The sequence below is a fragment of the Oncorhynchus nerka genome, linkage group LG25 (assembly GCF_034236695.1).
Source record: "Oncorhynchus nerka isolate Pitt River linkage group LG25, Oner_Uvic_2.0, whole genome shotgun sequence".
Classification (NCBI taxonomy): domain Eukaryota; kingdom Metazoa; phylum Chordata; class Actinopteri; order Salmoniformes; family Salmonidae; genus Oncorhynchus; species Oncorhynchus nerka.
The window spans coordinates 20,962,144-20,987,547 of NC_088420.1; the positions used below are offsets into that span (position 1 = coordinate 20,962,144).

Sequence of the window (25,404 nt, forward strand, 5' to 3'; positions counted from 1 at the left end):
TAATGAATGTTTTCTATTTTATTGTGCGGTTTGTGTAACGCCAAAATGCTAATTATTTTGTTTACGTCCCCTGTGGGTCTTTTGGGGTGTTGCATGCTATCAGATAATAGCTTCTCATGCTTTCGCCGAAAAGCATTTTAAAAATCTGACTTGTTGCCTGGATTCACAACGAGTGTAGCTTTAATTCGATACCCTGCATGTGTATTTTAATGAACTTTTGAGTTTTAACTAATACTATTAGCATTTAGCGTAGCGCATTTGCATTTCCAGAGCTCTAGTTGGGACGCAAGCGTCCCGAGTAGAAGCAACAGGTTAATCCGCTTTACAAGGGGTGTAGAGCCTAACTGACATACATAAGCGGCGCGTGAATTTCAAGTTTAGGGAAGATCATTCTCACCATATAAATGCACCTTAATAATAAAAGCATTACATGCATAATCACAGTTTTTCACCCGCTAATTTATTACATTTTGGAACATTCACACTTATAGCCTACTGCAAGTGTGTGCATTGCTGTGCTTATAATGTGAAGAAATAGCATAATAGTTTATCAACTTTTTAAACTAAACGCTCTGATCTGTTGCATCAACCTCATTGTTTTAAAAGTGTTTTTGATGCAAGTGGTTGTATTCATTTGGGATCTATCACATCCCACAACTGTTCGACTATGTTTGGAATATTTATTTCTCGCACAGAAGGACAAGAATTGAATTGGCCAATAGAATTGGTCAACTTTTGTACTTTGGGGGATAATAGATTGACATAGGCTTGTGCTTTTGATGTTCATTAGGCCTAGTCGGCTTGTTGGCTGACAAAAACTAAACGTGGACAGTTCTTTTAACATCTTCAATATGCGCCTCGGAATTCGATAAAAAGTACGCCGGTGATGTGTCGGTCTTCACTTTTATCTTACTTCAGAGCGGCGATGCCTGTGAGAAGGACCCGATCACGTGACAGGCATTAGCTAATAAGAATTGAGCCATCTGAGAGAACCATGTGCGCGAGCACACGATTAGCAGCCGGGATAAGGGAATTATAATTATTATATTCAGCCCAAGGGCACAACGGCCACTGGCCACAAAAGGCATGGATTTTTTTTAGGGTGCGTTACGGCCACACAAGAGGGACGCTGGCGGGTAATTTGAGGCATTATTAAGTGCTTGTCAAATTGTGAATGAGAGACTGATGAAGTGTGTGCAGCCTGCGGAAGAAACAAAGCAAATCGCATGCCGTTCATGCAACTTTTTTCAAATCGTCAGCCCTAGAATGTATAAAACAATGTTGCCCAACGTTTGTATCACAACTAAAGTTGCATGAATAACTCAAAATTAAGCATATAGGAGGACCTGTTTCTTTGTTAACAGCTCAACACAAAATAGCCGCATGTGCGCACACCCTCAGAAATCGTTTGGAGAAAATATCCCTTCTATTTTATTCAGCTATGTTCAATTGTATTCTTCACACTATAAAATAATGCCACGGAATTCAAAGCAAATCTTTGTCTACTAAATTAACTAGTGTATCCCACAGCCATATGGCATAGCCAGATCAGGTCCAAACATAAGGACAAGTCAGAGTATGCTATTCTGTTCTTCTGAAATAGACTACATGTTCTTCATGTTTCTTTAGACCTGTCCAAAATAAATAATGCATTTATTGTGATGTGTAGGCTATATTAAATTGATTCATTAGACTTTTTAAAATGTAAACGTTCCAAAGGTCTACATCAGTGGCTTGTAGGTTATGCATAGAAGTCAGGAGATGCTAAATATGTTTGTTAATTAACGGTCAATTACAGTGAGACCGGCAGTTATTTGCTTGACAATCACCGACTGACAAAATATAATGATCGCCACTGCCCTAATTCTGAGAAAGATACATTTTAGGATTTGACAGAGAGAGACAGAGATGTATAAATCAACCGTTTTGTCCTCTCGGAACAGCCAGCCAGTCTGGGCTCTGGAGAAGGTGATGGACTTGGTGGAGAGAGTGGCCGAGTAAACATCGCTGCTCATAAGGATGTCCACCTCTTCCTCTGTCTCCATCTCTGACTCCTGGAACACAAGGAGCCACCGCCACGTTGGTAAGCAGGTAGAAGCCTTCTGCACACACACACACTTCACAAAAACAGGGCTCACAGAGTTCAGAAGCTAGGTGCCCCGTTTTTAAAGGTGGAATAAAAAACTGTCAGGGACATTAGCTAGAAGTGCAAAAACAACAACTTCAGCATCAAGTCGTGTCTCACCTCGTGGTGTATCCGTTGGTACACCTTCTGTTCATTGTCCAGCACCACAAAGGACTCCGAGGGGATGGCGTCGCCATTGAAGATGAAGCTGAGGTCACCACGTTGGCACTTCATATCTGTGAAGTCTATGAGAGTGGTGTCCAGTCTATGACCATAGAGAGAGAAAGGTTGAATTTCAAACCACTTCATGGGTCAATATAATGTCAATAGCACCAGTATCAGCACATTAAAGCAGCACATATTGCCTCCAGTTCATACGTATGCTTAATGATTACTCACATCAACAGTGGGGCAAAAAAGTATTTAGTCAGCCACCAATTGTGCAAGTTCTCTCACTTAAAAAGATGAGAGAGGCCTGTCATTTTCATCATAGCTACACTTAAACTATGACAGACAAAATGAAAAAAAAAAAAATCAGAAAATCACATTGTAGGATTTTAATTAATTTATTTGCAAATTATGGTGGAAAATAAGTATTTGGTCAATAACAAAAGTTTATCTCAATACTTTGTTATATACCCTTTGGTGGCAATGACAGAGGTCAAATGTTTTCTGTAAGTCTTCACAAGGTTTTCACACTGTTGCTGGTATTTTGGCCCATTCCTCCATGCAGATCTCCTCTAGAGCAGTGATGTTTTGGGGCTGTTGCTGGGCAACACAGACTTTCAACTCCCTCCAATGATTTTCTATGGGGTTGAGATCTGGAGACTGGCTAGGCCACTCCAGGACCTTGAAATGCTTCTTACGAAGCCACTCCTTCCTGTTGCCCAGGCGGTGTCTTTGGGATCATTGTCATGCTGAAAGACCCAGCCACATTTCATCTTCAATGCCCTTGCTGATGGAAGGAGGTTTTCACTCAAAATCTCACAATACATGGCCCCATTCATTCTTTCCTTTACACGGATCAGTCATCCTGGTCCCTTTGCAGAAAAACAGCCCCAAAGCATGATGTTTCCACCTACTGCTCCACAGTAGGTATGATGTTCTTTGGATGCAACTCAGCATTCTTTGTCCTCCAAACATGATGAGTTGAGTTTTTACCAAAAAGTTATATTTTGGTTTCATCTGACCATATGACATCTCTAGCAAACTTCAGACGGGCCTGGACATGTACTGGCTTAAGCAGGGGGACACGTCTGGCACTGCAGGATTTGAGTCCCTGGCAGCGTAGTGTGTTACTGATGGTAGGCTTTGTTACTTTGGTCCCAGCTCTCTGCAGATCATTCACTAGGTCCCCCCGTGTGGTTCTGGAATTTTTGCTCACCGTTCTTGTGATCATTTTGACCCCACGGGGTGAGATCTTGCGTGGAGCCCCAGACCGAGGGAGATTATCAGTGGTCTTGTATGTCTTCCATTTCCTAATAATTGCTCCCACAGTTGATTTCTTCAAACCAAGCTGCTTACCTATTGCAGATTCAGTCTTCCCAGCCTGGTGCACGTCTACAATTCTGTTTCTGGTGTCCTTTGACAGCTCTTTGGTCTTGGCCATAGTGGAGTTTGGAGTGTGACTGTTTGAGGTTGTGGACAGGTGTCTTTTATACTGATAACAAGTTCAAACAGGTGCCATTAATACAGGTAACGAGTGGAGGACAGAAGAGCCTCTTAAAGAAGAAGTTACATGTCTGTGAGAGGCAGAAATCTTGCTTGTTTGTAGGTGACCAAATACTTATTTTCCACCATAATTTGCAAATAAATTCATTAAAAATCCTACAATGTGATCTTCTGGATTTTTTTTCCTGATTTTGTCTGTCATAGTTGAAGTGTACCTATGATGAAAATTACAGGCCTCTCTCATCTTTTTAAGTGGGAGAACTTGCACAATTGGTGGCTGACTAAATACTTTTTTGCCCCATTGTATATGTGCTGCACATAGACACGAAAGGGAGAGTGAGAGGTACGACAGAGCGGAGACTTTCAATCATTGGAATGTAAATTAAGTTATGCCTTGGCCCCCCTCTCCAACTGACATTTTGAAAGCATGTTAGAGAACTTTCTTTCTTCACCACCCACTCACCACAACATGCATATACTTTCATGTGTCTGAGAATAATTATCCCTGAATCTCCAGCATTGCATAGATTCAGAGCAGGGGAGAAGTGGTGGCAATTTGAGGCAAGTAACCTAGCAACGCCTGAAAACACTTTGATTTGTCTGTCTCTGTGAGCATGTGCGTGAGTATCACGGTATGCCAGAGCTGCGTGTTGTAAAATGCAGGCCCTTTGAAGAACAACACAGTCTGAACCTGGCTTCTTGTCAATGAACACTGAGGCTTGTAAATCTTAGCAACACAGCATACATTAACCAGCCTGCTAACAATTAAACCAGATAACCTTACTGTATTCTGTATAGTCCAACTGGTGATGTCAGTTCGCTACTGGATGGGGAATAATTGAATGTGACGACTTGGCGCTGGGACAATTATAATGTAGTCTGTAGGGTTAGAGTAGGTGTTGGTTATCTCTTTAACTAAGTGTAATTATTTGGAGAGGGATGACGAGGTAATAGAACTGCAAACAGATGCCGTGCTGCTCAGTCACAGCAGTGCAAGAACCGATTTCACACTCTAGTTAACCGTTCTTGTCATTAGCCACCGTGCTGGGGTTGGCTTTACAGAAGCCCATAAAGCTGGGAGCGGGTGTAGTGTTCAAGGCCAGGAATCTTTACTAAACTGAAAAGGGCTCTAAAAGCTTGAAAGTGCTTCAATAAAGGGTTTTATCAAGGCATATTGACATTTATTATCGTGGGTTTTACCATATCTCATTGACTTTTTCAGTATAATACTAAAGCTGAGTACATCACTCAGGAGAAGCACCAGTCTAATGTTGTTGGATGGACAGAGGTGGCTCCTTGGGTTTGTCCATAGGGGAAAGCTCAATACCTGACTCTTTCTGAATTTAACGAAACTGCATCTCTGCCCTACCAAGACTAGGACAAGATGGCTGAAGGAGAAACAGACTGGCACCCAACCAAAGCTAAAGATTGGTGAAGAACAGTGTATCAATTTTGAGCTGCGGAGGAGGAGAAGCAACATTGTGCATTGTGTGTGTGTGGACAAACATTGAACAGGCTGTAACAGCTGAGACCAGTACAGTACTGGTTAATGAATCAGTGATCCATGATGGCACACCCATCTCTTTATAATGTGTTGTAATCCGTTTGACATGCTTATTTGTTACAATGATCTTGTCTTTTGTCTTGTCTTCTGGTTTGTCTTTTGGCTTCAAGCAAATTGTTGCTAAACAAACACCTCACTGTGTAAGTGATCCGACGTCTGCCGAGCAGTCCTCCAAGCAGATCAGATTTTTTTGAACAAGGGATGACAAGGGATGACTTGACTCACCTGATGTTGATCCCCTGTTTGTAGATCTTACAGGCGTCAGAGGGCAGGATTCTGGAAAGCAAAGGCACTGCAACATGGGGAAATAGATGGTCCTAAGTTTAGAAACTCCAACCACTTCAAAGTTCCTATATTCCCTCTTTCAGAGCCCATACCTGCACAGGAATATGCAGTTCTGCAGTTTAATATTTAACACTCTTTACAAGCCAACACCAGACTGTCATTAAATAATGATTTCCAAAGTCCTGCACCTTATCAAGGTCTCAGTCACAGAACTATAAAAAAGATGCGGAAGGTATTATGTGACTGATTTAGGTTATGTGCAAATAGGATTTGAGACCACTTCTGACCCTTGGAAGACACCACACTATTGTTGATGTTTCAATAATTACGTTAGCATGCTGTACTATATTGCTTCATTATAAACTGGGTGGTTGGAGCCCTGAATGCTGATTGGCTGAAAGCCGTGGTATATCAGACCGTATTTTTTTTTTAAATAAAGGAGATCGCACACTCTAGAAGCTCAGATTAAAAAAATATTTTATGTCCAACATTTCAACAAATTGTCGAGGTCACCCCCTCTCCTAGGGAGGGTGACATGGCATCAAACATGTACCCTCCCTAGGAGAGTGGGTGACCTCGACAATTTATTGAGAGGCTGCCTGGATCTTTAACTTAAAGGCCCTTGCTCCCTTCGGTCTCAACGTAGACTTTGATCTGAAGCCATTCTTGTGATTATTGTGATTTTGCTGTTGTAAATGTTTGTAGGCTTCTGTAGCCAAATTGTATCTATGATCATACGCTATTATCCATTTATGTTTTTTATATGCTATTTTAATATATGAGAATTAACCAATGATATCAGGCCACACCCGGCCATGATTACAGACACCTGTGTGTGTCATTTGACACTATTTAAACGAGTCATCCCGCAGTGTTTGTCATTATACCCTGATGAAGACAGCTTGTCTGTCTAAACGTTGGACATAAATATTTTTGCATCTGAGCTCCTAGAGTGTGCGGCTCTCCTTTATTTTTTAAAGTGTTCCACTCTGCTAGCCAGCACCTCACCTAAATAGTTGTGCGTTTCTTTCGCCTCTAGATTATATCAGACCGTATACCATGGGCATGACAAAACATTTATTTTTATGGCTAATTACTAATTACGTTGGTAACCAGTTTATAATAGCAATAAGGCACCTCGGGGGTTTATGGTATATTGTCAATATACCATGGCTAAGGGCTGTATCAAGGCACTCCGCGTTGCATAAGAACAGCCCTGGTATACTGGCCCTATACCACACCCCCTTGCTTAATTCTAATGTATATATAAGTATGCTAGCATGGATATTGGAACAGAGCCTATGAATGCCATGTGTGCCAGCAGTGCACCTCTCTCTGAGAGGAAATCAATTCCCTTTTATCTGCACTAGTACAGACTGGACAACGTGTCTGTTTTATCCCCAGAATATTGAAAAGGACTGCTGGGGTCCTGGTCTCTCAATGTCTGAGGTGAAACGTTTAGAATGTTTCAGATAGAAATGGAATTAACAGAGCTGGCTCAATTCTCTGTTATATCTGTTCTGCACTATAGAATTCCATCTGAATGTTCTATGATGTTTCACCCTCCTGAACAGTGATAATTTAAAAGGCATCTCCCAATACATTCTTTACATTTGAGCCCTTGCCACATAGGGGCACTCGGCTCCATCCCCTGTCAAATTCTACCAATTCACACAATCAGGATCCCTTTCTTTACTGTTGTGAACAGTCACACAATCTTTACAAGCAGGACATTTGTAACATTATTTTCTCTATAATGTATTCCAAGAAACGATAGGCATTGCGTGAATAATGCATCTAAAAATAAGATTAATTGATTCTCTCTCTTGCGCTTGACCTCTGAATGCTCGGCTATAAAAAGCCAACTGGCATTTACTCCTAAGGTGCTGACCTTTTGCACCCTCTATAACCCCTATGATTATTATTTGACCCTGCTGGTAATTTATGAACGTTTTACATTCTGAAGAACGATATGGCATTAATGACAATGTTATAATCGCTACCCAGCACAGCCAGAAGAGGACTGGCCACCGCTTGGAGCCCGGTTCCTCTCTAGGTTTCTAGACATTGTGTTTTACCTAGACGTTGTGCTTCTACATCTGCATTGCTTGCTCTTTGGGATTTTAGGCTGGATTTCTGTATTAGCACTCTGCTGTAAAAAGGGCTTTATAAAATACATTACATTTGATTGATGTACAAGTTAATAGGCCTTAGTAATGCTGGTGGTGGGATGATGTATTGCCACCACCAGGGGGAGTGTCTGTCTTTCTGTCAGTGTGTGGAGGGGGGGGGGGGGGGTGAGGATTATCTCAGGCTTGTAAACAATCTCTATTATTATTATTATAGCTATTAGAGATAGCACCATATTAACACAAACACACTCTGTTTAACAATTTCAACCATGCTAGTTTTTCAACTTTAATCTAAGTAGATGCACTCTGTCGTTAAAAATAAACTGATCAGTTGTAGTGAGTAGGCCTGGTTGTGGGTAATTTGATCATATACTTGTGTGGAATGCAAAGCAAACTCACCCCAGCTTTGAAAGTCCCAGTGAAGCTCCAAGTAAAAGTCTCCCAGCTGGAAAGAAACAGAATATCAATTACATTATCAATCAAAATACACCAGAGTAACAGAGGAAAAGTAGACCTGACAGACATTACCATATCAAAGATGGCCTAGTTGAGCCTCATTTTCTTCAATGAGTTTAGAATCCAATATGTAGTTCAAATGCTCTGAAATTACACAGCTGGCCCAACTAATCTCACAGTACTGACCAGAAATAAAACCTCCCGTGATGTAATATTAATAATAACGCATCACATCTCTGAGAAATATAATCCCCTGGAGTTAAGAGAGAATCTCTCTCTGACATCACAGGAATGATAATATCCTCTCATCTAACACGGGAGAGAACTGCTCTCTCATCCCTTTCCTCCATCGCGCTCTCCTTCTCTTCAGCACTCAGGTTCATCCTCTTGGGGAGTCACAACTGACCTGGTAGTGGCTTAATGCCCAGGGCACCAGATGTTCATGCCCACAGCGTACCCTCGACAACATCATGCCAGCCACAGTGCTGCAAGGCTCCCCAAAGCCCAGACTATCAACTGTGTGTGTGAGTGTGCAAGTGGGTGTGTGGAGTGGAGAATCTGCCTCCCCCTGTGTCGTTAGAATGTTTATGAGAATGTCACCTTTCATGCAGGTTGGCCCATGTTGCTGTCTGTCTGCATAATCCCTGAGCGTAGGCGACTAGGGCGAGGGCATATTCACTGCATGTAGAGGGTCGTTCTCTGGGGGTGCATTGTTGTGATGACAGTAGTTAGTGTGTGACTGAGTGACTGATAGTGCCTGGGTCTGTGTGTGTTTAAGACATTTTGCTACATCAGGGAAATAATCCTGCAGCAACAGGAAATATAAATTATTATGTAGACATTTTTTTTGTAGTTGTTAAGTGGACATTGCAGACTTCAGAAGCCTTTTTACACCTCAAATACACTACAAGGGATCAGGGATATTAAATAACAACGGGGAAAGAAGAGAGAGAGAGAGAGACTCAGTGCCGTACCTCTTTGAGGGCGTTCAGTAACTTTGGCCTCTTGTCCGCCACACTTTCTCTGGATTGCTGTTTCAGCTTCCTTAGCAGCGCTGTGACTGACAGAGAGAAGTACAGAGAGAGCGAGGAGTGAGACCACAACTACATACGGCAATAACAATCATCATTACTGGAATCTCTAGGTATTGGTCTTCAAGAGGAAGTACCCAATCAACTGCATTGCACATTGCTAAATAGAGGATCACATTTCACCATGCAAATTGCATTGAACTTGACCCCAATCTATACTGTATGCTTTTAAAAGCTTAGTTGCGATGACTGAATCATTTGGTGTCTGGGTAGCTAAGCATCACATTATTCAAATCTTGATCACACAGTACAGCGGCAGGGTAGCCTAGTGGTTAGAGCGTTGGACTAGTAACCGGAAGGATGCAAGTTCAAATCCCCGAGCTGACAAGGTACAAATCTGTCGTTCTGCCCCTGAACAGGCAGTTAACCCACTGTTCCTAGGCCGTCATTGAAAATAAGAATTTGTTCTTAACTGACTTGCCTAGTAAAATAAAGGTAAAAGAAAAACATGACACTGTCAATGAATTTCAATAATGGGGGAAACACACCTACTGCTACTGACTGCTAATTCTAGTCCCTGATATACACTATATTGACTTCCCAGAGTGAAATGGCATAACAGGCTTTACAACCCCCACCAACTACACTGCCGGTAGGGATCACATATATTCCAGGAAGTTCAAAGAGGGAAATGAGATGAACAATAAAGTGGACCATTAATGAGATACCTCTGTTAGCTCTTTAATGACCCGAGGGAGGACAAATAGAGCTGAGACTTTTAACCATGACAACCCAGCTTAACAAGCTTTCAGCCTAATTCCTCTCGTTTTCATACAAATAAGACCGAGCTGAAACAGCCACACCCGACTAACATTTATCTGTGGTTCAAAGAGAGGTGGGAACAACAGCTAATTGCAGTTATAGGAGGCGTCAGGGGATTAAACGACAATGTGAGCAATCCACATATAATATGCTTTTAGAAGAAAACAGCTTTTATGAAATAAAAACCACAAACCTCCAATAAAAGGAATGGAATCATGTCGCAGACAAACCATATAGTGTTTAATTTGGTCATTTCAAATGCAGGGGCTGAAGTAGGCCTAATCTGTCCATTCAATCACACAGGTTGTTTTCCGAACAAACACACACACAAATCCCACAATAATAAGCTAACTGTAGGCCTACACATGTATGCTTTATTCTGTGCATGCCAGGAAAATAACCTCTCCCTCAATGTCAACAAAACAAAGGAGCTGATCGTGGACTTCAGAAAACAACAGAGGAGCACCCCCCTATCCACATCGACGGGGCCGCAGTAGAGAAGATGGAAAACGTCAAGTTCCTCGTCGTACACTTCACTGACAATCTGAAATGGTCCACCCACACGGAGTGGGGTGAAGAAGGCACAAAACAGTGCCTCTTCAACTTCAGGAGGCTGAAGAAATGTGGCTTGGCCCCTAAGACCCTCACAATCTTCTACAGATGCACCATGGAGAGCATCCCGTCGGGCTGTATCACCGCCTGGTACGGCAACTGCACCAAGCGCAACCACAGGACTCTCCAGAGCATGGGTGTCAAACTCTGGCCCGTGGGTGGGGTAATTATATTTGGCCCGCGAGACAATACCAAATTACTACTAGAGCTGGCCCGCCGGTATTATACAGCGCATTCACCACTAATACTACGAATCCCATAATGCTCTGCTGTTTTCGCGCGCCAATCAGGACAGGACCCAGAAACGCTCTCTCCTCTGTGACAGTAGTCATAGCAACATAGACGCTACAACTGTCAGCGAGCTAATCCTTCCCAAAAGTGGCGAAAAGAAAGGCAGAAAACAGGAGCTTTCTGGACAAGTGGGAGGCAGAATATCTGTTTACATATGTAAAAGACAAACCTGTTTGTCTTGTTTGTGGTGTCAACGTGGCTGTAAGTAAGGAGTACAACATTAGACGACACTATGAAACGAAACACCATGACAAATACAAGGACCTGGACATGACTCAAAGGAGCCAGAAAGTAGAGGAGATGAAAAGAAGTTTGGTTTCACAACAGAATATGTTTAAAAAAGCCACATCACAAAGCGAGGCTGCTGTAAAGGCTAGTTATATAGTGGCAGCAGAGATCGCAAAATCAGCCCGGCCCTTTAATGAGGGAGAGTTCATGAAAAAGTTTTGTGACCTCATATGCCCAGAGAAAAAACAAGCATTTTCAAACGTGAGCCTGAGCAGGAACACAGTAGCTGATCGCACATGTGATCTTGCCACCAATCTGTATGACCAACTGATGGAAAAGGGAAAAGATTTTGTTGCGTTCTCCCTCGCTGTGGATGAGAGCTGCGACGCATCTGATACTGCTCAGCTGTCAGTCTTCATCCGTGGAGTGGACTCAAATCTGTGTGTTACGGAGGAGCTATTAGGATTCAAATCAATGCATGGCACAACCACAGGAAAGGAAATCTTTGAGGAGGTTTCCAAATGTGTAACTGAAATAAAGCTGCCGTGGGATAAACTCGTTGGATTAACGACAGATGGTGCGCCAGCGATGTGCGGTAAAAAGAGTGGACTGGTGGGCATGGTTCGGGAGAAGATGCGGGAAGAGAACTGTGCAGGTGAGCTAACTGTTTACCACTGCATCATACATCAGGAAGCACTGTGTGCCAAAGCCCTAAAGATGGAACATGTTATGACCACAGTAACACAGGTAGTTAACTTTATAAGAGCCAAAGGTCTAAATCACCGCCAGTTTAAATCTTTTCTGGAGGAGTGTGGTTCGGAATACGCAGACGTGCCGTATCACACAGAGGTGAGATGGCTAAGCAGAGGAAAAGTACTGAACAGATGTTTCGAGCTGCGTGAGGAAATATGTCAATTCCTGGAAACCAAAGGGAAGGATACAGCAGAGCTCCGGGAGCAAAAGTTCCTGTGTGAGCTGGCCTTTCTCTGTGACATCTCGAGCCATCTCGATGCGCTGAACCTGCAGCTTCAGGGGCGGGCGCATCATCACAGACATGTACGCTGCAGTGAGGGCCTTCAAAACTAAACTGTGCCTGTGGGAGAATCAGATGCTGCAAGGAAACCCTTGCCATTTTCCCTGCTGCCAATCCATAAAAGCTCAGATCTCTACCGCCGTGTTCCCATGCGCACAGTTTGCTGAAAAACTCAGTGTTCTCGCCGCTGAGTTTAGCCGGCGATTTGCCGACTTCGATGCCCAGAAATGCAAGTTTGAACTGCTTAGTAATCCCTTCGCAGTTGATGTGGAAAATGCACCAACCAACATCCAAATGGAGCTGATTGAACTCCAGTGCAACGACACGCTGAAGTCAAAGTATGATGCTGTGGGCGCCGCACAGTTTCCACGGTTCATCCCTGACACAATGCCTCAGCTCCGCACCCAAGCTGCTCAGATGCTCTCCATGTTCGGCAGCACTTATCTATGCGAGCAACTTTTCTCCTCGATGAAGATGACCAAAACAACTCACAGGAGACATCTGACTGATGAACATCTTCGCTCGATACTGAGGATTTCTTCAGCTCAGAGCTTGAGCCCAGACATTGATGAACTAGCATCCAAGAAGAGATGCCAGGTATCTGGCTTGGGCACATCAGATTAGACCAGTGTGCAATAATTAACGTTTTCTTTATGCACTTTTTCTTGCTACAAGGCATGGGCTTGAATGGTTGATTGATTTATTATAATTTTATTTGTAAAATTATTAGCCAGTGGAAAAAGTTTATTTTGGTATTTAAATCAGAAGGCTGCAAATAGAAAAGAGGCATACAATTTTTATTTAAATTTTATTTATTTAATAAATGAATGCCCTTGCTGTCCCCAGTCCACCTGGCCATGCTGCTGTTCCAGTTTCAACTTCCACCTGACTGTGCTGCTGCTCCATTTTCAACTGTTCTGCCTTATTATTATTCGACCATGCTGGTCATTTATGAACATTTGAACATCTTGGCCATGTTCTGTTATAATCTCCACCCGGCACAGCCAGAAGAGGACTGGCCACCCCACATAGCCTGGTTCCTCTCTAGGTTTCTTCCTAGGTTTTGGCCTTTCTAGGGAGTTTTTCCTAGCCACCGTGCTTCTACACCTGCATTGCTTGCTGTTTGGGGTTTTAGGCTGGGTTTCTGTACAGCACTTTGAGATATCAGCTGATGTACGAAGCGCTATATAAATAAATTTGATTTGATTGATGTGTTTTTTCATTTGAAATTCGATTTTGCATGTCTCCACTATTAAATTATATATTGTATAGTAATAAGCGATGCTTGTTCCATATTCAATGTTAAAGCAAAACTTGTTTGGGTCCATATTAAAAGGTTAATTTGTTCAATGTTGGCCCGTGACTTTGTTCAGGTTTTACATTTTGGCCCACTGGGTATTTGAGTTTGACACCCCTGCTCCAGAGAATGGAACGATCCGCCTAGCCTCCAGGATATCTACAGCACCTGAGCCATGGCCTGTTCATCCCGCTACCATCCAGAACACGAGGTCAGTACAGGTGCATCAAAGCTGGGACTGAGAGACTGAAAAACAGCTTATATCTCAAGGCCATCAGACTGTTAAATAGTCACCACAAGCCGGCCTTCACCCAGTACCCTGCCCTGAACTTTAGTCACTTACACTTGCCGGCTACCACCCGGTTTCTCAAACCTGCACCTTAGAGGTTTCTGCCCTATGTACATAGTCATGGAACACTGGTCACTTTAATGTTTACATAGGTTTTTACCCACTTCATATGTATATACTGTATTTTAGTCAAGGCTATCCTATTCAACTATTGCTGTACATATACTATTCTATCCACGTATTCTTCAGATATATAAATTCTATCAATATACTGTACATAATGTCCACACATCCCATCAGATACAGTACCAGTCAAAAGTTTGGACACACCTACTCATTCCAGGGTTTTTCTTTATTTTTACTATTTTCTACATTGTAGAATAATATTGAAGACATCAAATTGATGAAATAACACATATGGAATCATGTAGTAACCAAAAAAGTGTTCAAAACAAAACAAAAAAATATGATATATTTGAGATTCTTCAAAGTAGCCACCCTTGATGACAGCTTTGCACACTCTTGGCATTCTTTCAACGAGCTTCATGAGGTAGTCACCTGGAATGTGTTTCAATTAACAGGTGTGCCTTGTTAAAAGTTAATTTGTAGAATTTCTTTCCTTCTTACTTTGAAGAATCTCAAATAAATGTTGATTTGTTTAACACTTTTTTGGTTACTACATGATTCTATGTGTTATTTCATAGTTTTGATGTCTTAACTATTATTCTACAATGTAGAAAATAGTACAAATAAAGTAAAACCCTTGAATGAGTAGATGTGTACAAACTTTTGACTGGTATTGTGTATGTAAATACCCCTTGATTTTTTCACATTTTGTTACGTTACAGCCTCATTATAAATATACACACAATACCCCATAATGACAAAGCAAAAACAGCTTTATTTTTTGGGGTCAATTTATATTTTAAATGGAAATTCACGTTTACATAAGTATTCAGACCCTTTACTCAGTACTTTGTGGAAGCACCTTTGGCAGCAATTACAGCCTTGAGTCTTCTTCGGTATGATGCTACAAGCTTGGCAGATTTGTATTTGGGTAGTTTTTTCCATTCTTCTCTGCAGATCCTCTTAAGCTTTGTCAGGTTGGATGAGGAGTGTTCCCGCACAGCTATTTTCAGGTGAAAAACACCCCCACAGCATGATGCTGCCACCACCATGCTTCACAGTAGGAATGATCCAAGGTTTCCTCCAGACATGACGCTTGGCATTCTGGCCAAAGACTCCAAATGGGCTGTCAAGTGCCTTTTACTGAGGAGTGGCTTCTGTCTGGCCACTCTACCATAAAGGCATGATTGGTAGAGTGTTGTAGAGATGTTTGTCCTTCTGGAAGGTTCTCCCATCTCCACAGAGGAACTCTAGAGCACTGTCAGAGTGACCATCGGGTTCTTGGTCACCTCCCTGACCAAGACCCTTCTCCCCCGATTGCTCAGATTGGCTGGGCAGCCAGCTCTAGGAAGAGTCCTAGGTTGTTCCAAACTTCTTCCATTTAAGAATGATGGAGGCCACTGTGTTCTTGGGGACCTTCAATGCTGCAGAAATGTTTTGGTACTCTTCCCCTGATCTGTGCCTCGACACAATCCTGTCTCGGAGCTCTACGGACAATTTCTTCAACCTCATGGCTTGGTTTTTGCTCTGACATGCACTGTCAACTGTTGGACCTTATATAGACAGGTGTGTGTGCCTTTCCATAACATGTCCAATCAATTGAATTTACCACAGGTGGACTCCAATCAAGTTGTAGAAACATCTCAAGGATGATCAATGGAAACAGAATGCACTTGAGCCCAATTTCGAGTCTCATGGCAAAGTGACTTAATACTTATGTAAATGTGATATTTAAGTTTTTCTAAAAAACTATTTTTGCTTATGGGGTATTGTGTTCAGATTATCGAGGATTTCTATTTATTTAATCAATTTTAGAATAAGGCTGTAACGTAATAAAATGTGGAAAAAGTCAAGGGTTCTGAATTCTTTCCGAAGGCATTGGATCTACACATACAGTGCCTTGCGAAAGTATTCGGCCCCCTTGAACTTTGCGACCTTTTGTCACATTTCAGGCTTCAAACATAAAGATATAAAACTGTATTTTTTTGTGAAGAATCAACAACAAGTGGGACACAATCATGAAGTGGAACGACATTTATTGGATATTTCAAACTTTTTTAACAAATCAAAAACTGAAAAATTGGGCGTGTACAAAATTATTCAGCCCCCTTAAGTTAATACTTTGTAGCGCCACCTTTTGCTGCGATTACAGCTGTAAGTCGCTTGGGGTATGTCTCTATCAGTTTTGCACATCGAGAGACTGACATTTTTTCCCATTCCTCCTTGCAAAACAGCTCGAGCTCAGTGAGGTTGGATGGAGAACATTTGTGAACAGCAGTTTTCAGTTCTTTCCACAGATTCTCGATTGGATTCAGGTCTGGACTTTGACTTGGCCATTCTAACACCTGGATATGTTTATTTTTGAACCATTCCATTGTAGATTTTGCTTTGGATCATTGTCTTGTTGGAACTTTTTATGGATATCTTTAAGAAATGGCTTTCTTCTTGCCACTCTTCCATAAAGGCCAGATTTGTGCAATATACGACTGATTGTTGTCCTATGGACAGAGTCTCCCACCTCAGCTGTAGATCTCTGCAGTTCATCCAGAGTGATCATGGGCCTCTTGGCTGCATCTCTGATCAGTCTTCTCCTTGTATGAGCTGAAAGTTTAGAGGGACGGCCAGGTCTCGGTAGATTTGCAGTGGTCTGATACTCCTTCCATTTCAATATTATCGCTTGCACAGTGCTCCTTGGGATGTTTAAAGCTTGGGAAATATTTTTGTATCCAAATCCGGCTTTAAACTTCTTCACAACAGTATCCCGGACCTGCCTGGTGTGTTCCTTGTTCTTCATGATGCTCTCTGCACTTTTAACGGACCTCTGAGACTATCACAGTGCAGGTGCATTTATACAGAGACTTGATTACACACAGGTGGATTGTATTTATCATCATTAGTCATTTAGGTCAACATTGGATCATTCAGAGATCCTCACTGAACTTCTGGAGAGAGTTTGCTGCACTGAAAGTAAAGGGGCTGAATAATTTTGCACGCCCAATTTTTCAGTTTTTGATTTGTTAAAAAAGTTTGAAATATCCAATAAATGTCGTTCCACTTCATGATTGTGTCCCACTTGTTGATTCTTCACAAAAAAATACAGTTTTATATCTTTATGTTTGAAGCCTGAAATGTGGCAAAAGGTCGCAAAGTTCAAGGGGGCTGAATACTTTCGCAAGGCACTGTATATGATGGGATGTGTAGACAATAATGTACTTTTTTTTTTAGACTCCGGACTGACATGGCTCATCCTCATATTTCTATATTTCTTAATTCCGTTCTCTTACTTTTAGATGTGTGTATTGTTAGATATTACTGTACTGTTGGAGCTAGAAACACAAGCATTTTGATATATCCCCAATAATATCTGCTAAATATGTGTACGCGACCAATAAAATTTGATTTGAGTTCACAGACCCAAAGAGGAAACCAAAGGAAGCAGAGACATTGGTGCTGTTAATGAAACTAGGCCACGGGGGCCAAGCTCTGTGCTGGGCTATGTTTTGGTGTTTTGGGGGCCAGGCATCTCTCTGTTTTTCGCAGGCCTGGTTGCCTAATGAGAGGCGACAGGCTCCGGATGGGCGAGCCTCCTGATCCTCACCGTCCCTCGGTGGGAGAGACCAGAGAGGGGAGAGGAGGGAGGAATAACTCACCATCTGCCCACAGACCACCCAGCATAAATGGGCCGAGCTGACACGGACCTCAACACTGGACCACCTCTCTATAATTAGGCCTATTCACCCTCATCCAGACCAAATCATGGCTATAGAAGCAATTTCCTGTCTGAAAGGGGTCTGGATTGTTAATAATAAATCATAATAGATCATGTATTATTAATGCTAATGAATCCACCACATAACCAAGACCTGAAATAATATTGTTTATCCAACACGCCTCCACCAGTGAAAAATGAACTACACCTGTCAGCCAGCTTTCGAGTAGCAGGGAGAGGACAGTAAATATTGACACAGTGTAAGCACTAGGCAGCACTAGGCTTCACTGCAGGCAAAATACCTATTCATTATTGGCGGCACAACAGAACAGGCTAAGCTAGCAGTCGGTCATAGACAGAGCAGGGCGCTCCAATTTTCCAGTTCTCCTGCCACATCAGAGGCTATGGGACAAATCACTTCCATCTCCATTGGGCTTTGATGGCAGAATTCCCCTGCCATTCTAATCAAAGCACCCAGCAGGGCGCTGGACAGTAAAAGCCCCATATGATAAGCCACCATAGCGCCAAACCCAGGGGACCAGAGCCTGCTTTTGAACTATTTCATAGGCTGCTGCATTGTGATTGATGTGAGCACTTAGGGCTAGATGTCAGCCATCCTAATGAGAGTAATAAACTAATGACTTTCATTTGATTATAATGAGAGAGAAATAAAAAGCATGATTGTTTTTTACATGATTGTAAAAGATGGGGAGGGCAGTCACTACAAAGGATATGTAATTCAATATTCCATCATGTGAAGTGAGATCAACAGAACAGAAACAGTAGAATAGCTAGCTAGTATCCATTTCCTAGGCTTTTGTGTCTCCAGATGGGTGGTGGACAACTGTCCATCCATCTCTCTCACGCAGATCTAGAAAGAGACACCTATTAACACCATTAGGCAGAATGTTTTCATTTAGTTAGCATATTGTGACTGAGGAAATAACCATCTTCAAATCAAACGTTATTTGTCACATGCGCCAAATACAACAAGTGTAGACCTTACCGTGAAATGCTTACTTACAAGCCCTTAACCAACAGTGCAGTTCAAAAAGAGTTAAGAAAATATTTACCAAATAAACAAAAGTAAAAAATTATAAAAAGTAAACAAAATAACAATAATGAGGCTATATACAGGGGGTCCAGGTAATTTGTACATGTAGGTAGGGGTGAAGTGACTATGCATAAATAATAAACAGCGAGTGTAGCCATGCACAAAACAAATGTAGGGGGGTGGGGTCTTGTTTAGCAGTCTTGTGGCTTGGGGGTAGATGCTGTTAAGGAGCCTTTGTCCTATACTTGGCGCTCCAATACCACTTTTTTATTTTTTATTTCACCTTTATTTAACCAGGTAAGCTAGTTGAGAACAAGTTCTCATTTACAACTGCCACCTGGCCAAGATAAAGCAAAGCAATGCGACAGAAACAACAACACAGAGTTACACATGGAATAAACTAAACATACAGTCAATAATACAGTTATACATTAAGGGTGTGCTTTAGGACCACGCGGACACCACATAATGTACGGATAGGCTGTGTGAAGGCAAAGCTTCTGAAAGGCTGGCTTATAGGAGAGATGAACAGAGGCAGGTGCTGTCTGTGTGTGTTGGGCATTTTCTCTGAGTTGTAAAAGCAAGCAGTGCAGAAATTGGCTACTCTTTATTTGACTGATGCAAGGTAACTGCTGTTTGACTTAACAGGAAGTAACTAATGTTTCATCCCCTCTCGACTGAAGTTCTGTCTGAAGTGAATGATTTTGCTACAGTAGCTACCACAAACAGTTCAGCGATAGCCTCTAGCTATCTCAGTATCTGTCAGGTAGCAGTATAACAGCTGTTGTGTGTATGGAAATATTTTGTAGCCTTTGTTTTGTCCTGTTTCATAAGTAAATTAACTTGGCTAGTTTTTGCCAGTTGATGTAGCTACCATTAGAGCTAGCCAAAAGTTGGCTAACGTTAGCTAGCTCACTAACTTAACCCTCAATCACATTAGACCTAAGTCAAATGATGAAACCAGTGGCCAAATGAATGAAGACCAATACTTAGCAAAGTAACGTTATTGATCTGTCAGTTTCCCAAAATAATTCTCTACTCCGACATGGCTTAAACAGCTCTACAGGCTTCAATGTCATGGCGCACAGTCAGTACACAACACTATGCTCATCATGTCTTAGCAGCATCAGATGGTGACAGGAGTCCCAGCAGGGTCAGACAGCCAGGGAAGACTAGTGAATTTTGCAGTATATTAAAACAATCAGTGAATTGATACTAAGTTCCATCTTGAGTTTATGGTAGGCCTACAGTAGCGATCTAGAATAAAAAGAAATGCACACCTATTAAGACGAGGTGCTGGCTAACGGAGTAGAAAACTTGAAAATAAAAGAAAGCTGCACACTCTAGGAGCTCAGATGCAAAAATGTAATTACCAACGTTTCGACAGCCTAGCTGTCTTCATCAGGGTGACCATCACCCTGATGAAGACCGCTTGGCTGTCGAAACGTTGGTAATTACATTTTTGCATCTGAGCTCCTAGAGTGTGCAGCGCTCTTTTATTTTCAAGGCCTACAGTAGCTACATGACTAAAGCTTAAAGCTACAGTCTGGGATCTGGGAATAATGGTGACTTCAATTATTGAACCATTATATTATCCAAGAATAGAATCAATGTATAAATGTACACCAAGGTCATTCTTTGTCATGCTTTATAGCAGGATCAGATGGTGACAGGGGTCTCAGCAGGGACAGGCAACCAGGGTAGACCAGTCTGTGGTGTCGCCAAGGTGAACTTTTGCAGATGCAACACTTTATTCTCTCTGTGCAGCAAACACTGGACAAGCCAGAAGCTTCAAACATTTAAACTATTTTAAGGAAGTCTAACAAATTTCTAAAGTTTATTTCCACATTGTATCAAGGGTTGATAGAGGCTTTTCCTGATGATACAAAACATGTACAACTAAAATGTAAGGAAGACCTAGGAGACACTATTGATGATGATGAATAGATGCATACAGTGCATTCGAAAAGTATTCAGACCCCTTCCCTTTTTCCTCATTTTGTTACATTACAGCCTTATTCTAAAATGGATTAAATGTTTTTTCCCCCTCAATCTACACACAATACCCCACAATGACAAAGCGAAAACAGGTTTTTAGAACATTTTGCAAATTTCATGCACTCAGAAATGTCATTCCTCTGCTGGAGGTGTAAAACACAAGAGGACATATTTGCATAATGTTATGCTCTTGTGAAGGCTGGCTGAATTCTGGCAAAGAGTATGTTCTTTTAACTCAGCAGGTCTACAGATTCTCCCTTCTCCTTGTTTACTTGGAAATGTTGATACTTATCAGATAAAATTGTGTAGCCTAGCATTAATAGCACCTAAGAAATGCATTGCCAGTAATTGGAAGGTTGGTTATCCTCCCACAATGTATGGCAGAAATGTCAAGTTATGTATCACTAGATTAGATTTAGTACAAGATTAAGGGTATACTTTGCAACTTTCACAAGGTATGGATGCCTTCTATGGAATACTGTACGACAAAAATAGTCTGTATTGACAACATGCCCACGTCAGGGGAGATAACTATTTAGGCAATCCCTAGCTGCTGGGCTGCTCAGTCCTGGCCCTGGGAGTCTACCGTACTGTTGGTTGTCACTCTGGCCTTGGCCTAACACCTGAAAACAATAATGAATGTTTCACTAAGATCCTAAAGCTGAGTGGGATGTGTTGGGGTGCTGCAGGGTGGCGAATGCCTAGGGGAAGGATGGTGCGATCCAGCTATATTGTATGCAAGAAAAAAGAGCTCTACGGTACTTTTAGGCATATGAATTACAGTGCCCTCTGTACATTTTTGGGACAGTGAAGCATTTTTTCTTTTCAAAGTTTGAAATTAAACAATGATTATGAAGTTATAGTACAGGCGGTCAGCTTTAATTTGAGGTTATTTTCATCCATATCGGGTAAAGCGTTTAGAAATTTCAGCACTTTCTGTACATAGTCCCGTCCCCCCCAATTTAGGGAGGAAGGAAGTCTGTACAGAATAGGGTTGTTTGAGGCAATTCCAACACAACACATCACTGAGTGCCACGCATGGTGGTGGCTGCATCATGTTATGACATTGAATGTTTCTGAAAATCTATGGCTTGAAAATCTATGGCAAGACTTGAAAATGGCTGTTTAGCAATGACCAACTTAAGAGAGCTTGAAGAGTTTGAAAAATAATAGAGAGACTTACCCAGAAAGACTCAGCTGTAATCACTGCTGAAGGTGATACTAACATGTATTGACTCAGGGGTGTGAATACTTATATAAATTAAATATTTCTGTATTGAATTTTCAATAAATTTGCAAAAATGTCACTGTCATTATGGGATATTGTGTGTAGATGGGTGAGATTTTTTATTTATTTAATCCATTTGGAATTTGGGTTGTAACACAACAAAATGTGGAATAAGTCAAGGGGTATGAATACTTTCTGATGGCACTGTATGTGTCACGACTTCCGCCGAAGTCGGTCCCTCTCCTTGTTCGGGAGGCGTTCGGCGGTCGACGTCACCGGCCTTCTAGCCATCACCGATCCACTTTTCATTTTCCATTTGTTTTGTCTTTGTCTTACACACCTGGTTTCAATTCCCCAATTAGTTGTTCATTATTTAACCCTCTGTTCCCCCACGTCTGTTTGTGAGTAATTGTTTGTATGTAGTACGGTCCGTTAATGTGAGCTCTCTTTATTGTATCGCATTTGTATATTTTGAGTAAAGTACGTTTATTTACTTATCTCTGCTTTCCTGCGCCTGACTCCTATACACCAGCTACACACAGACCACATTACAGTAAGTCTTTGCCTGACTCAAACTTCATTATTTTGCTTCTCTATCCCCAGCTTAGTTTGGGTTAACTGTTTTGAACTCCAAGCACAGGTAGGGCACTTGAAAACAAACATTTATTTTTTATTGTGAGATTTAAACCTACGATCTTCTGCTCTCAATCCATGGACTTAGTCTACAGCGCCACAAGGATGGAGCTACCTAAGCTTTTAATTTTTGTCTATTCAAACAGACTCCATTTCAAAGGAAACTAGCACTCACCGTGCTTCTACACCTGCATTGCTTGCTGTTTGGGGTTTTAGGCTGGGTTTCTGTACAGCACTTTGAGATATCAGCTGATGTACGAAGGGCTATATAAATACATTTGATTTGATTTGATTAAGATCAGCTGTGGCCAATTAGTGGGCGAAGCCAACACACCTGAACACACTTAACAAGATAGAGGGTAGAGTTTTGTTGATGCCGAGAACGGAATGTATATGTTTTAAAATAACGTTCTTAGAATGTTCTTTGAACCTTAGTATTTTCTTGTGTGTTTTTATGGTAAGTTTTCTTAATGTGAACATGACTTTAAATAGAACCATGAGGAAACATGTAGAAAACGTGTAGAAAACGTTTTGCTGAAGTTCTGAAATTCTCACCTAAGAAACATGATTCTCAGAACATTATGTGCTAGCTGGGTTGTTCACTACATACTTTAGTCTGAGACCGCCATCATTGAAGTTGTTTGTGTTGACGTCAAAATGAGGGGTGTTGTACAAAAAGTAAATCAGAGATTGGATCATCTCTAACCAATCAGAGTAGCAAAGTCAATGACACATTTTCTTTTTTTGGGGGGGACGGGGGGGACTCTTGCCAAACCCAATTGGTTTCTGGTACCAATCAGAATGGTTAGAATGTTTTTCCATTCCAGAAATCGTTGTGGTACTAAGATCCAGACTCATTGCAGAGGAGAAATTAACATATGTGGGAGTGGTGTAGCGTTTGCCGGGAGAAAGGAGTTTGGGTGATCAGGCAATATACAGTAAGTCTACCATCTGGCTAAAAACAAAAACAAATATGGAAAACTGTTCAGTACTACTCTTCTGCCTTACTGACAGCCAGGTCATATGACAGGGCCAGGCCTATATACCTACTGTAGTCATTTACAAGATTTACAGGAACTGAGTCAACAGCTAAGAATAAAAGTGATTCATTTAAGTGAGGGTGGCGTGGCAGTGTGATAAGAGACCCATGATGCCTTGGAACTACACAGTTAGTGAGTCAGAAGGTAGGTGCGTGCATCAACCAACACAGGTCGAAGTGTAGCCGAACATCATATAATAAAAATAATAAAAAATCATTTGAAATAATGAGTGCCTCTCTCCTTTAAAACAGTTACCAAGTAACACAGACCAAATGGATGGTGGGTATCCATAGACCCTGGAGATCAAATTTAATTTGTCACATACAGTGCCTTGCAAAAGTATTCACCCCCTTGCCGTTTTTCCTATTTTGTTGCATTACAACCTGTAATTTAAATGGATTTCATGTGGATGTCATCTAATGGACATACACAAAATATTCCAAATTGGTAAAGTGAAATTTAAAAAATAACTTGTTTCAAAGAATTCTAAAAAATAAAAAACTGAATGGTGCGTGCATATGTATTCACCCCTTTGCTATGAAGCCCCTAAATAAGATCTGGTGCAACCAATTACCTTCAGAAGTCACATAATTCATTAAATAAAGTCCACCTGTGTGCAATCTAAGTGTCACATGATCTGTCACAATATCTCAGTATATATATATATATATATATATATATATACACACAAACATACACACACACGCCTGTTCTGAAAGGCCCCAGAGTCTGCAACACCACTAAGCGGCACCATGAAGACCAAGGGGCTCTCCAAACAGGTCAGGGACAAAGTTGTGGAGAAGTACAGATCAGGGTTGGGTTATAAATAAAAAATATCCGAAACTTTGAACATCCCACGGAGCACCATTAAATCCATTACTAAAAAATGGAAAGAATATGGTACAAAACAAACCTGCCAAGAGAGGGCCGCCCACCAAAACTCACAACCAGGCAAGGAGGGCGTTAATCAGAGAGGCAACCAAGAGACCAAAGATAACCCTGAAGGAGCTGCAAAGCTACACAGCGGAGATTGAAGCATCTGTCCATAGGACCACTTTAAGCCATACACTCCACAGAGCTGGGTTTTACGGAAGTGGCCAGAAAAAAAGCCATTGCTTAAAGAAAAAAATAAGCAAACACGTTTGGTGTTCGCCAAAGGTCATGTGGGAGACTCCCCAAACATATGGAAGAAAGTACTCTGGTCAGATGAGAATAAAATTTAGCTTCTTGGCCATCAAGGAAAACGCTATGTCTGGCACAAACCCAACACCTCTCATCACCCCAAGAACACCATCCCGTGTTTTTCCATCGGCAGGGACTGGGAAACTAGTCAGAATTGATGGAATTATGGATGGCACTAAATACAGGGAAATTCTTGAGGGAAACCTATTTCAGTCTTCCAGAGATTTGAGACTGGGACAGAGGTTCACCTTCCAGCAGGACAATTTTATTTTTCTTTCACCTTTATTTAACCAGGTAGGCCAGTTGAGAACAAGTTCTCATTTACAACTGTGACCTGGCCAAGACCCTGTCAATGACCCTAAGCATACTACCAAAGCAACTCTCGAGTGGTTTAAGGGGAAACATTTAAATGTCTTGGAATGGCCTAGTCAAAGCCCAGACCTCAATCCAATTGAGAATCTGTGGTATGACTTAAAGATTGCTGTACACCAGCGGAACCCATCCAACTTGAAGGAGATGGGATTTTTGCCCATTCTTTAAGGCAAAACTGCTCAATTGGCTAGATATGCCAAGCTTATAGAGACATATCCCAAGAGAC

At 41.6% G+C, this 25,404-nt stretch overlaps 1 protein-coding gene across 2 annotated transcripts in view; it reads right to left on the minus strand.

Annotated features, from left to right (window-relative positions):
* Positions 1-25,404, minus strand: part of LOC115109180 (ankyrin repeat domain-containing protein 13C) — a 66,409-nt gene that overhangs the window by 14,560 nt on the left and 26,445 nt on the right. For both annotated transcript variants that reach the window (XM_029633835.2, XM_029633834.2), the window contains exons 4-8: positions 9,208-9,293; positions 8,177-8,222; positions 5,586-5,652; positions 2,246-2,390; positions 1,923-2,054 (exon numbers count right to left, since the gene is read on the minus strand). In XM_029633835.2, the coding sequence (XP_029489695.1) occupies positions 1,923-2,054; positions 2,246-2,390; positions 5,586-5,652; positions 8,177-8,222; positions 9,208-9,293 (476 nt within the window). The remainder of the gene's footprint in view (positions 1-1,922; positions 2,055-2,245; positions 2,391-5,585; positions 5,653-8,176; positions 8,223-9,207; positions 9,294-25,404) is intronic.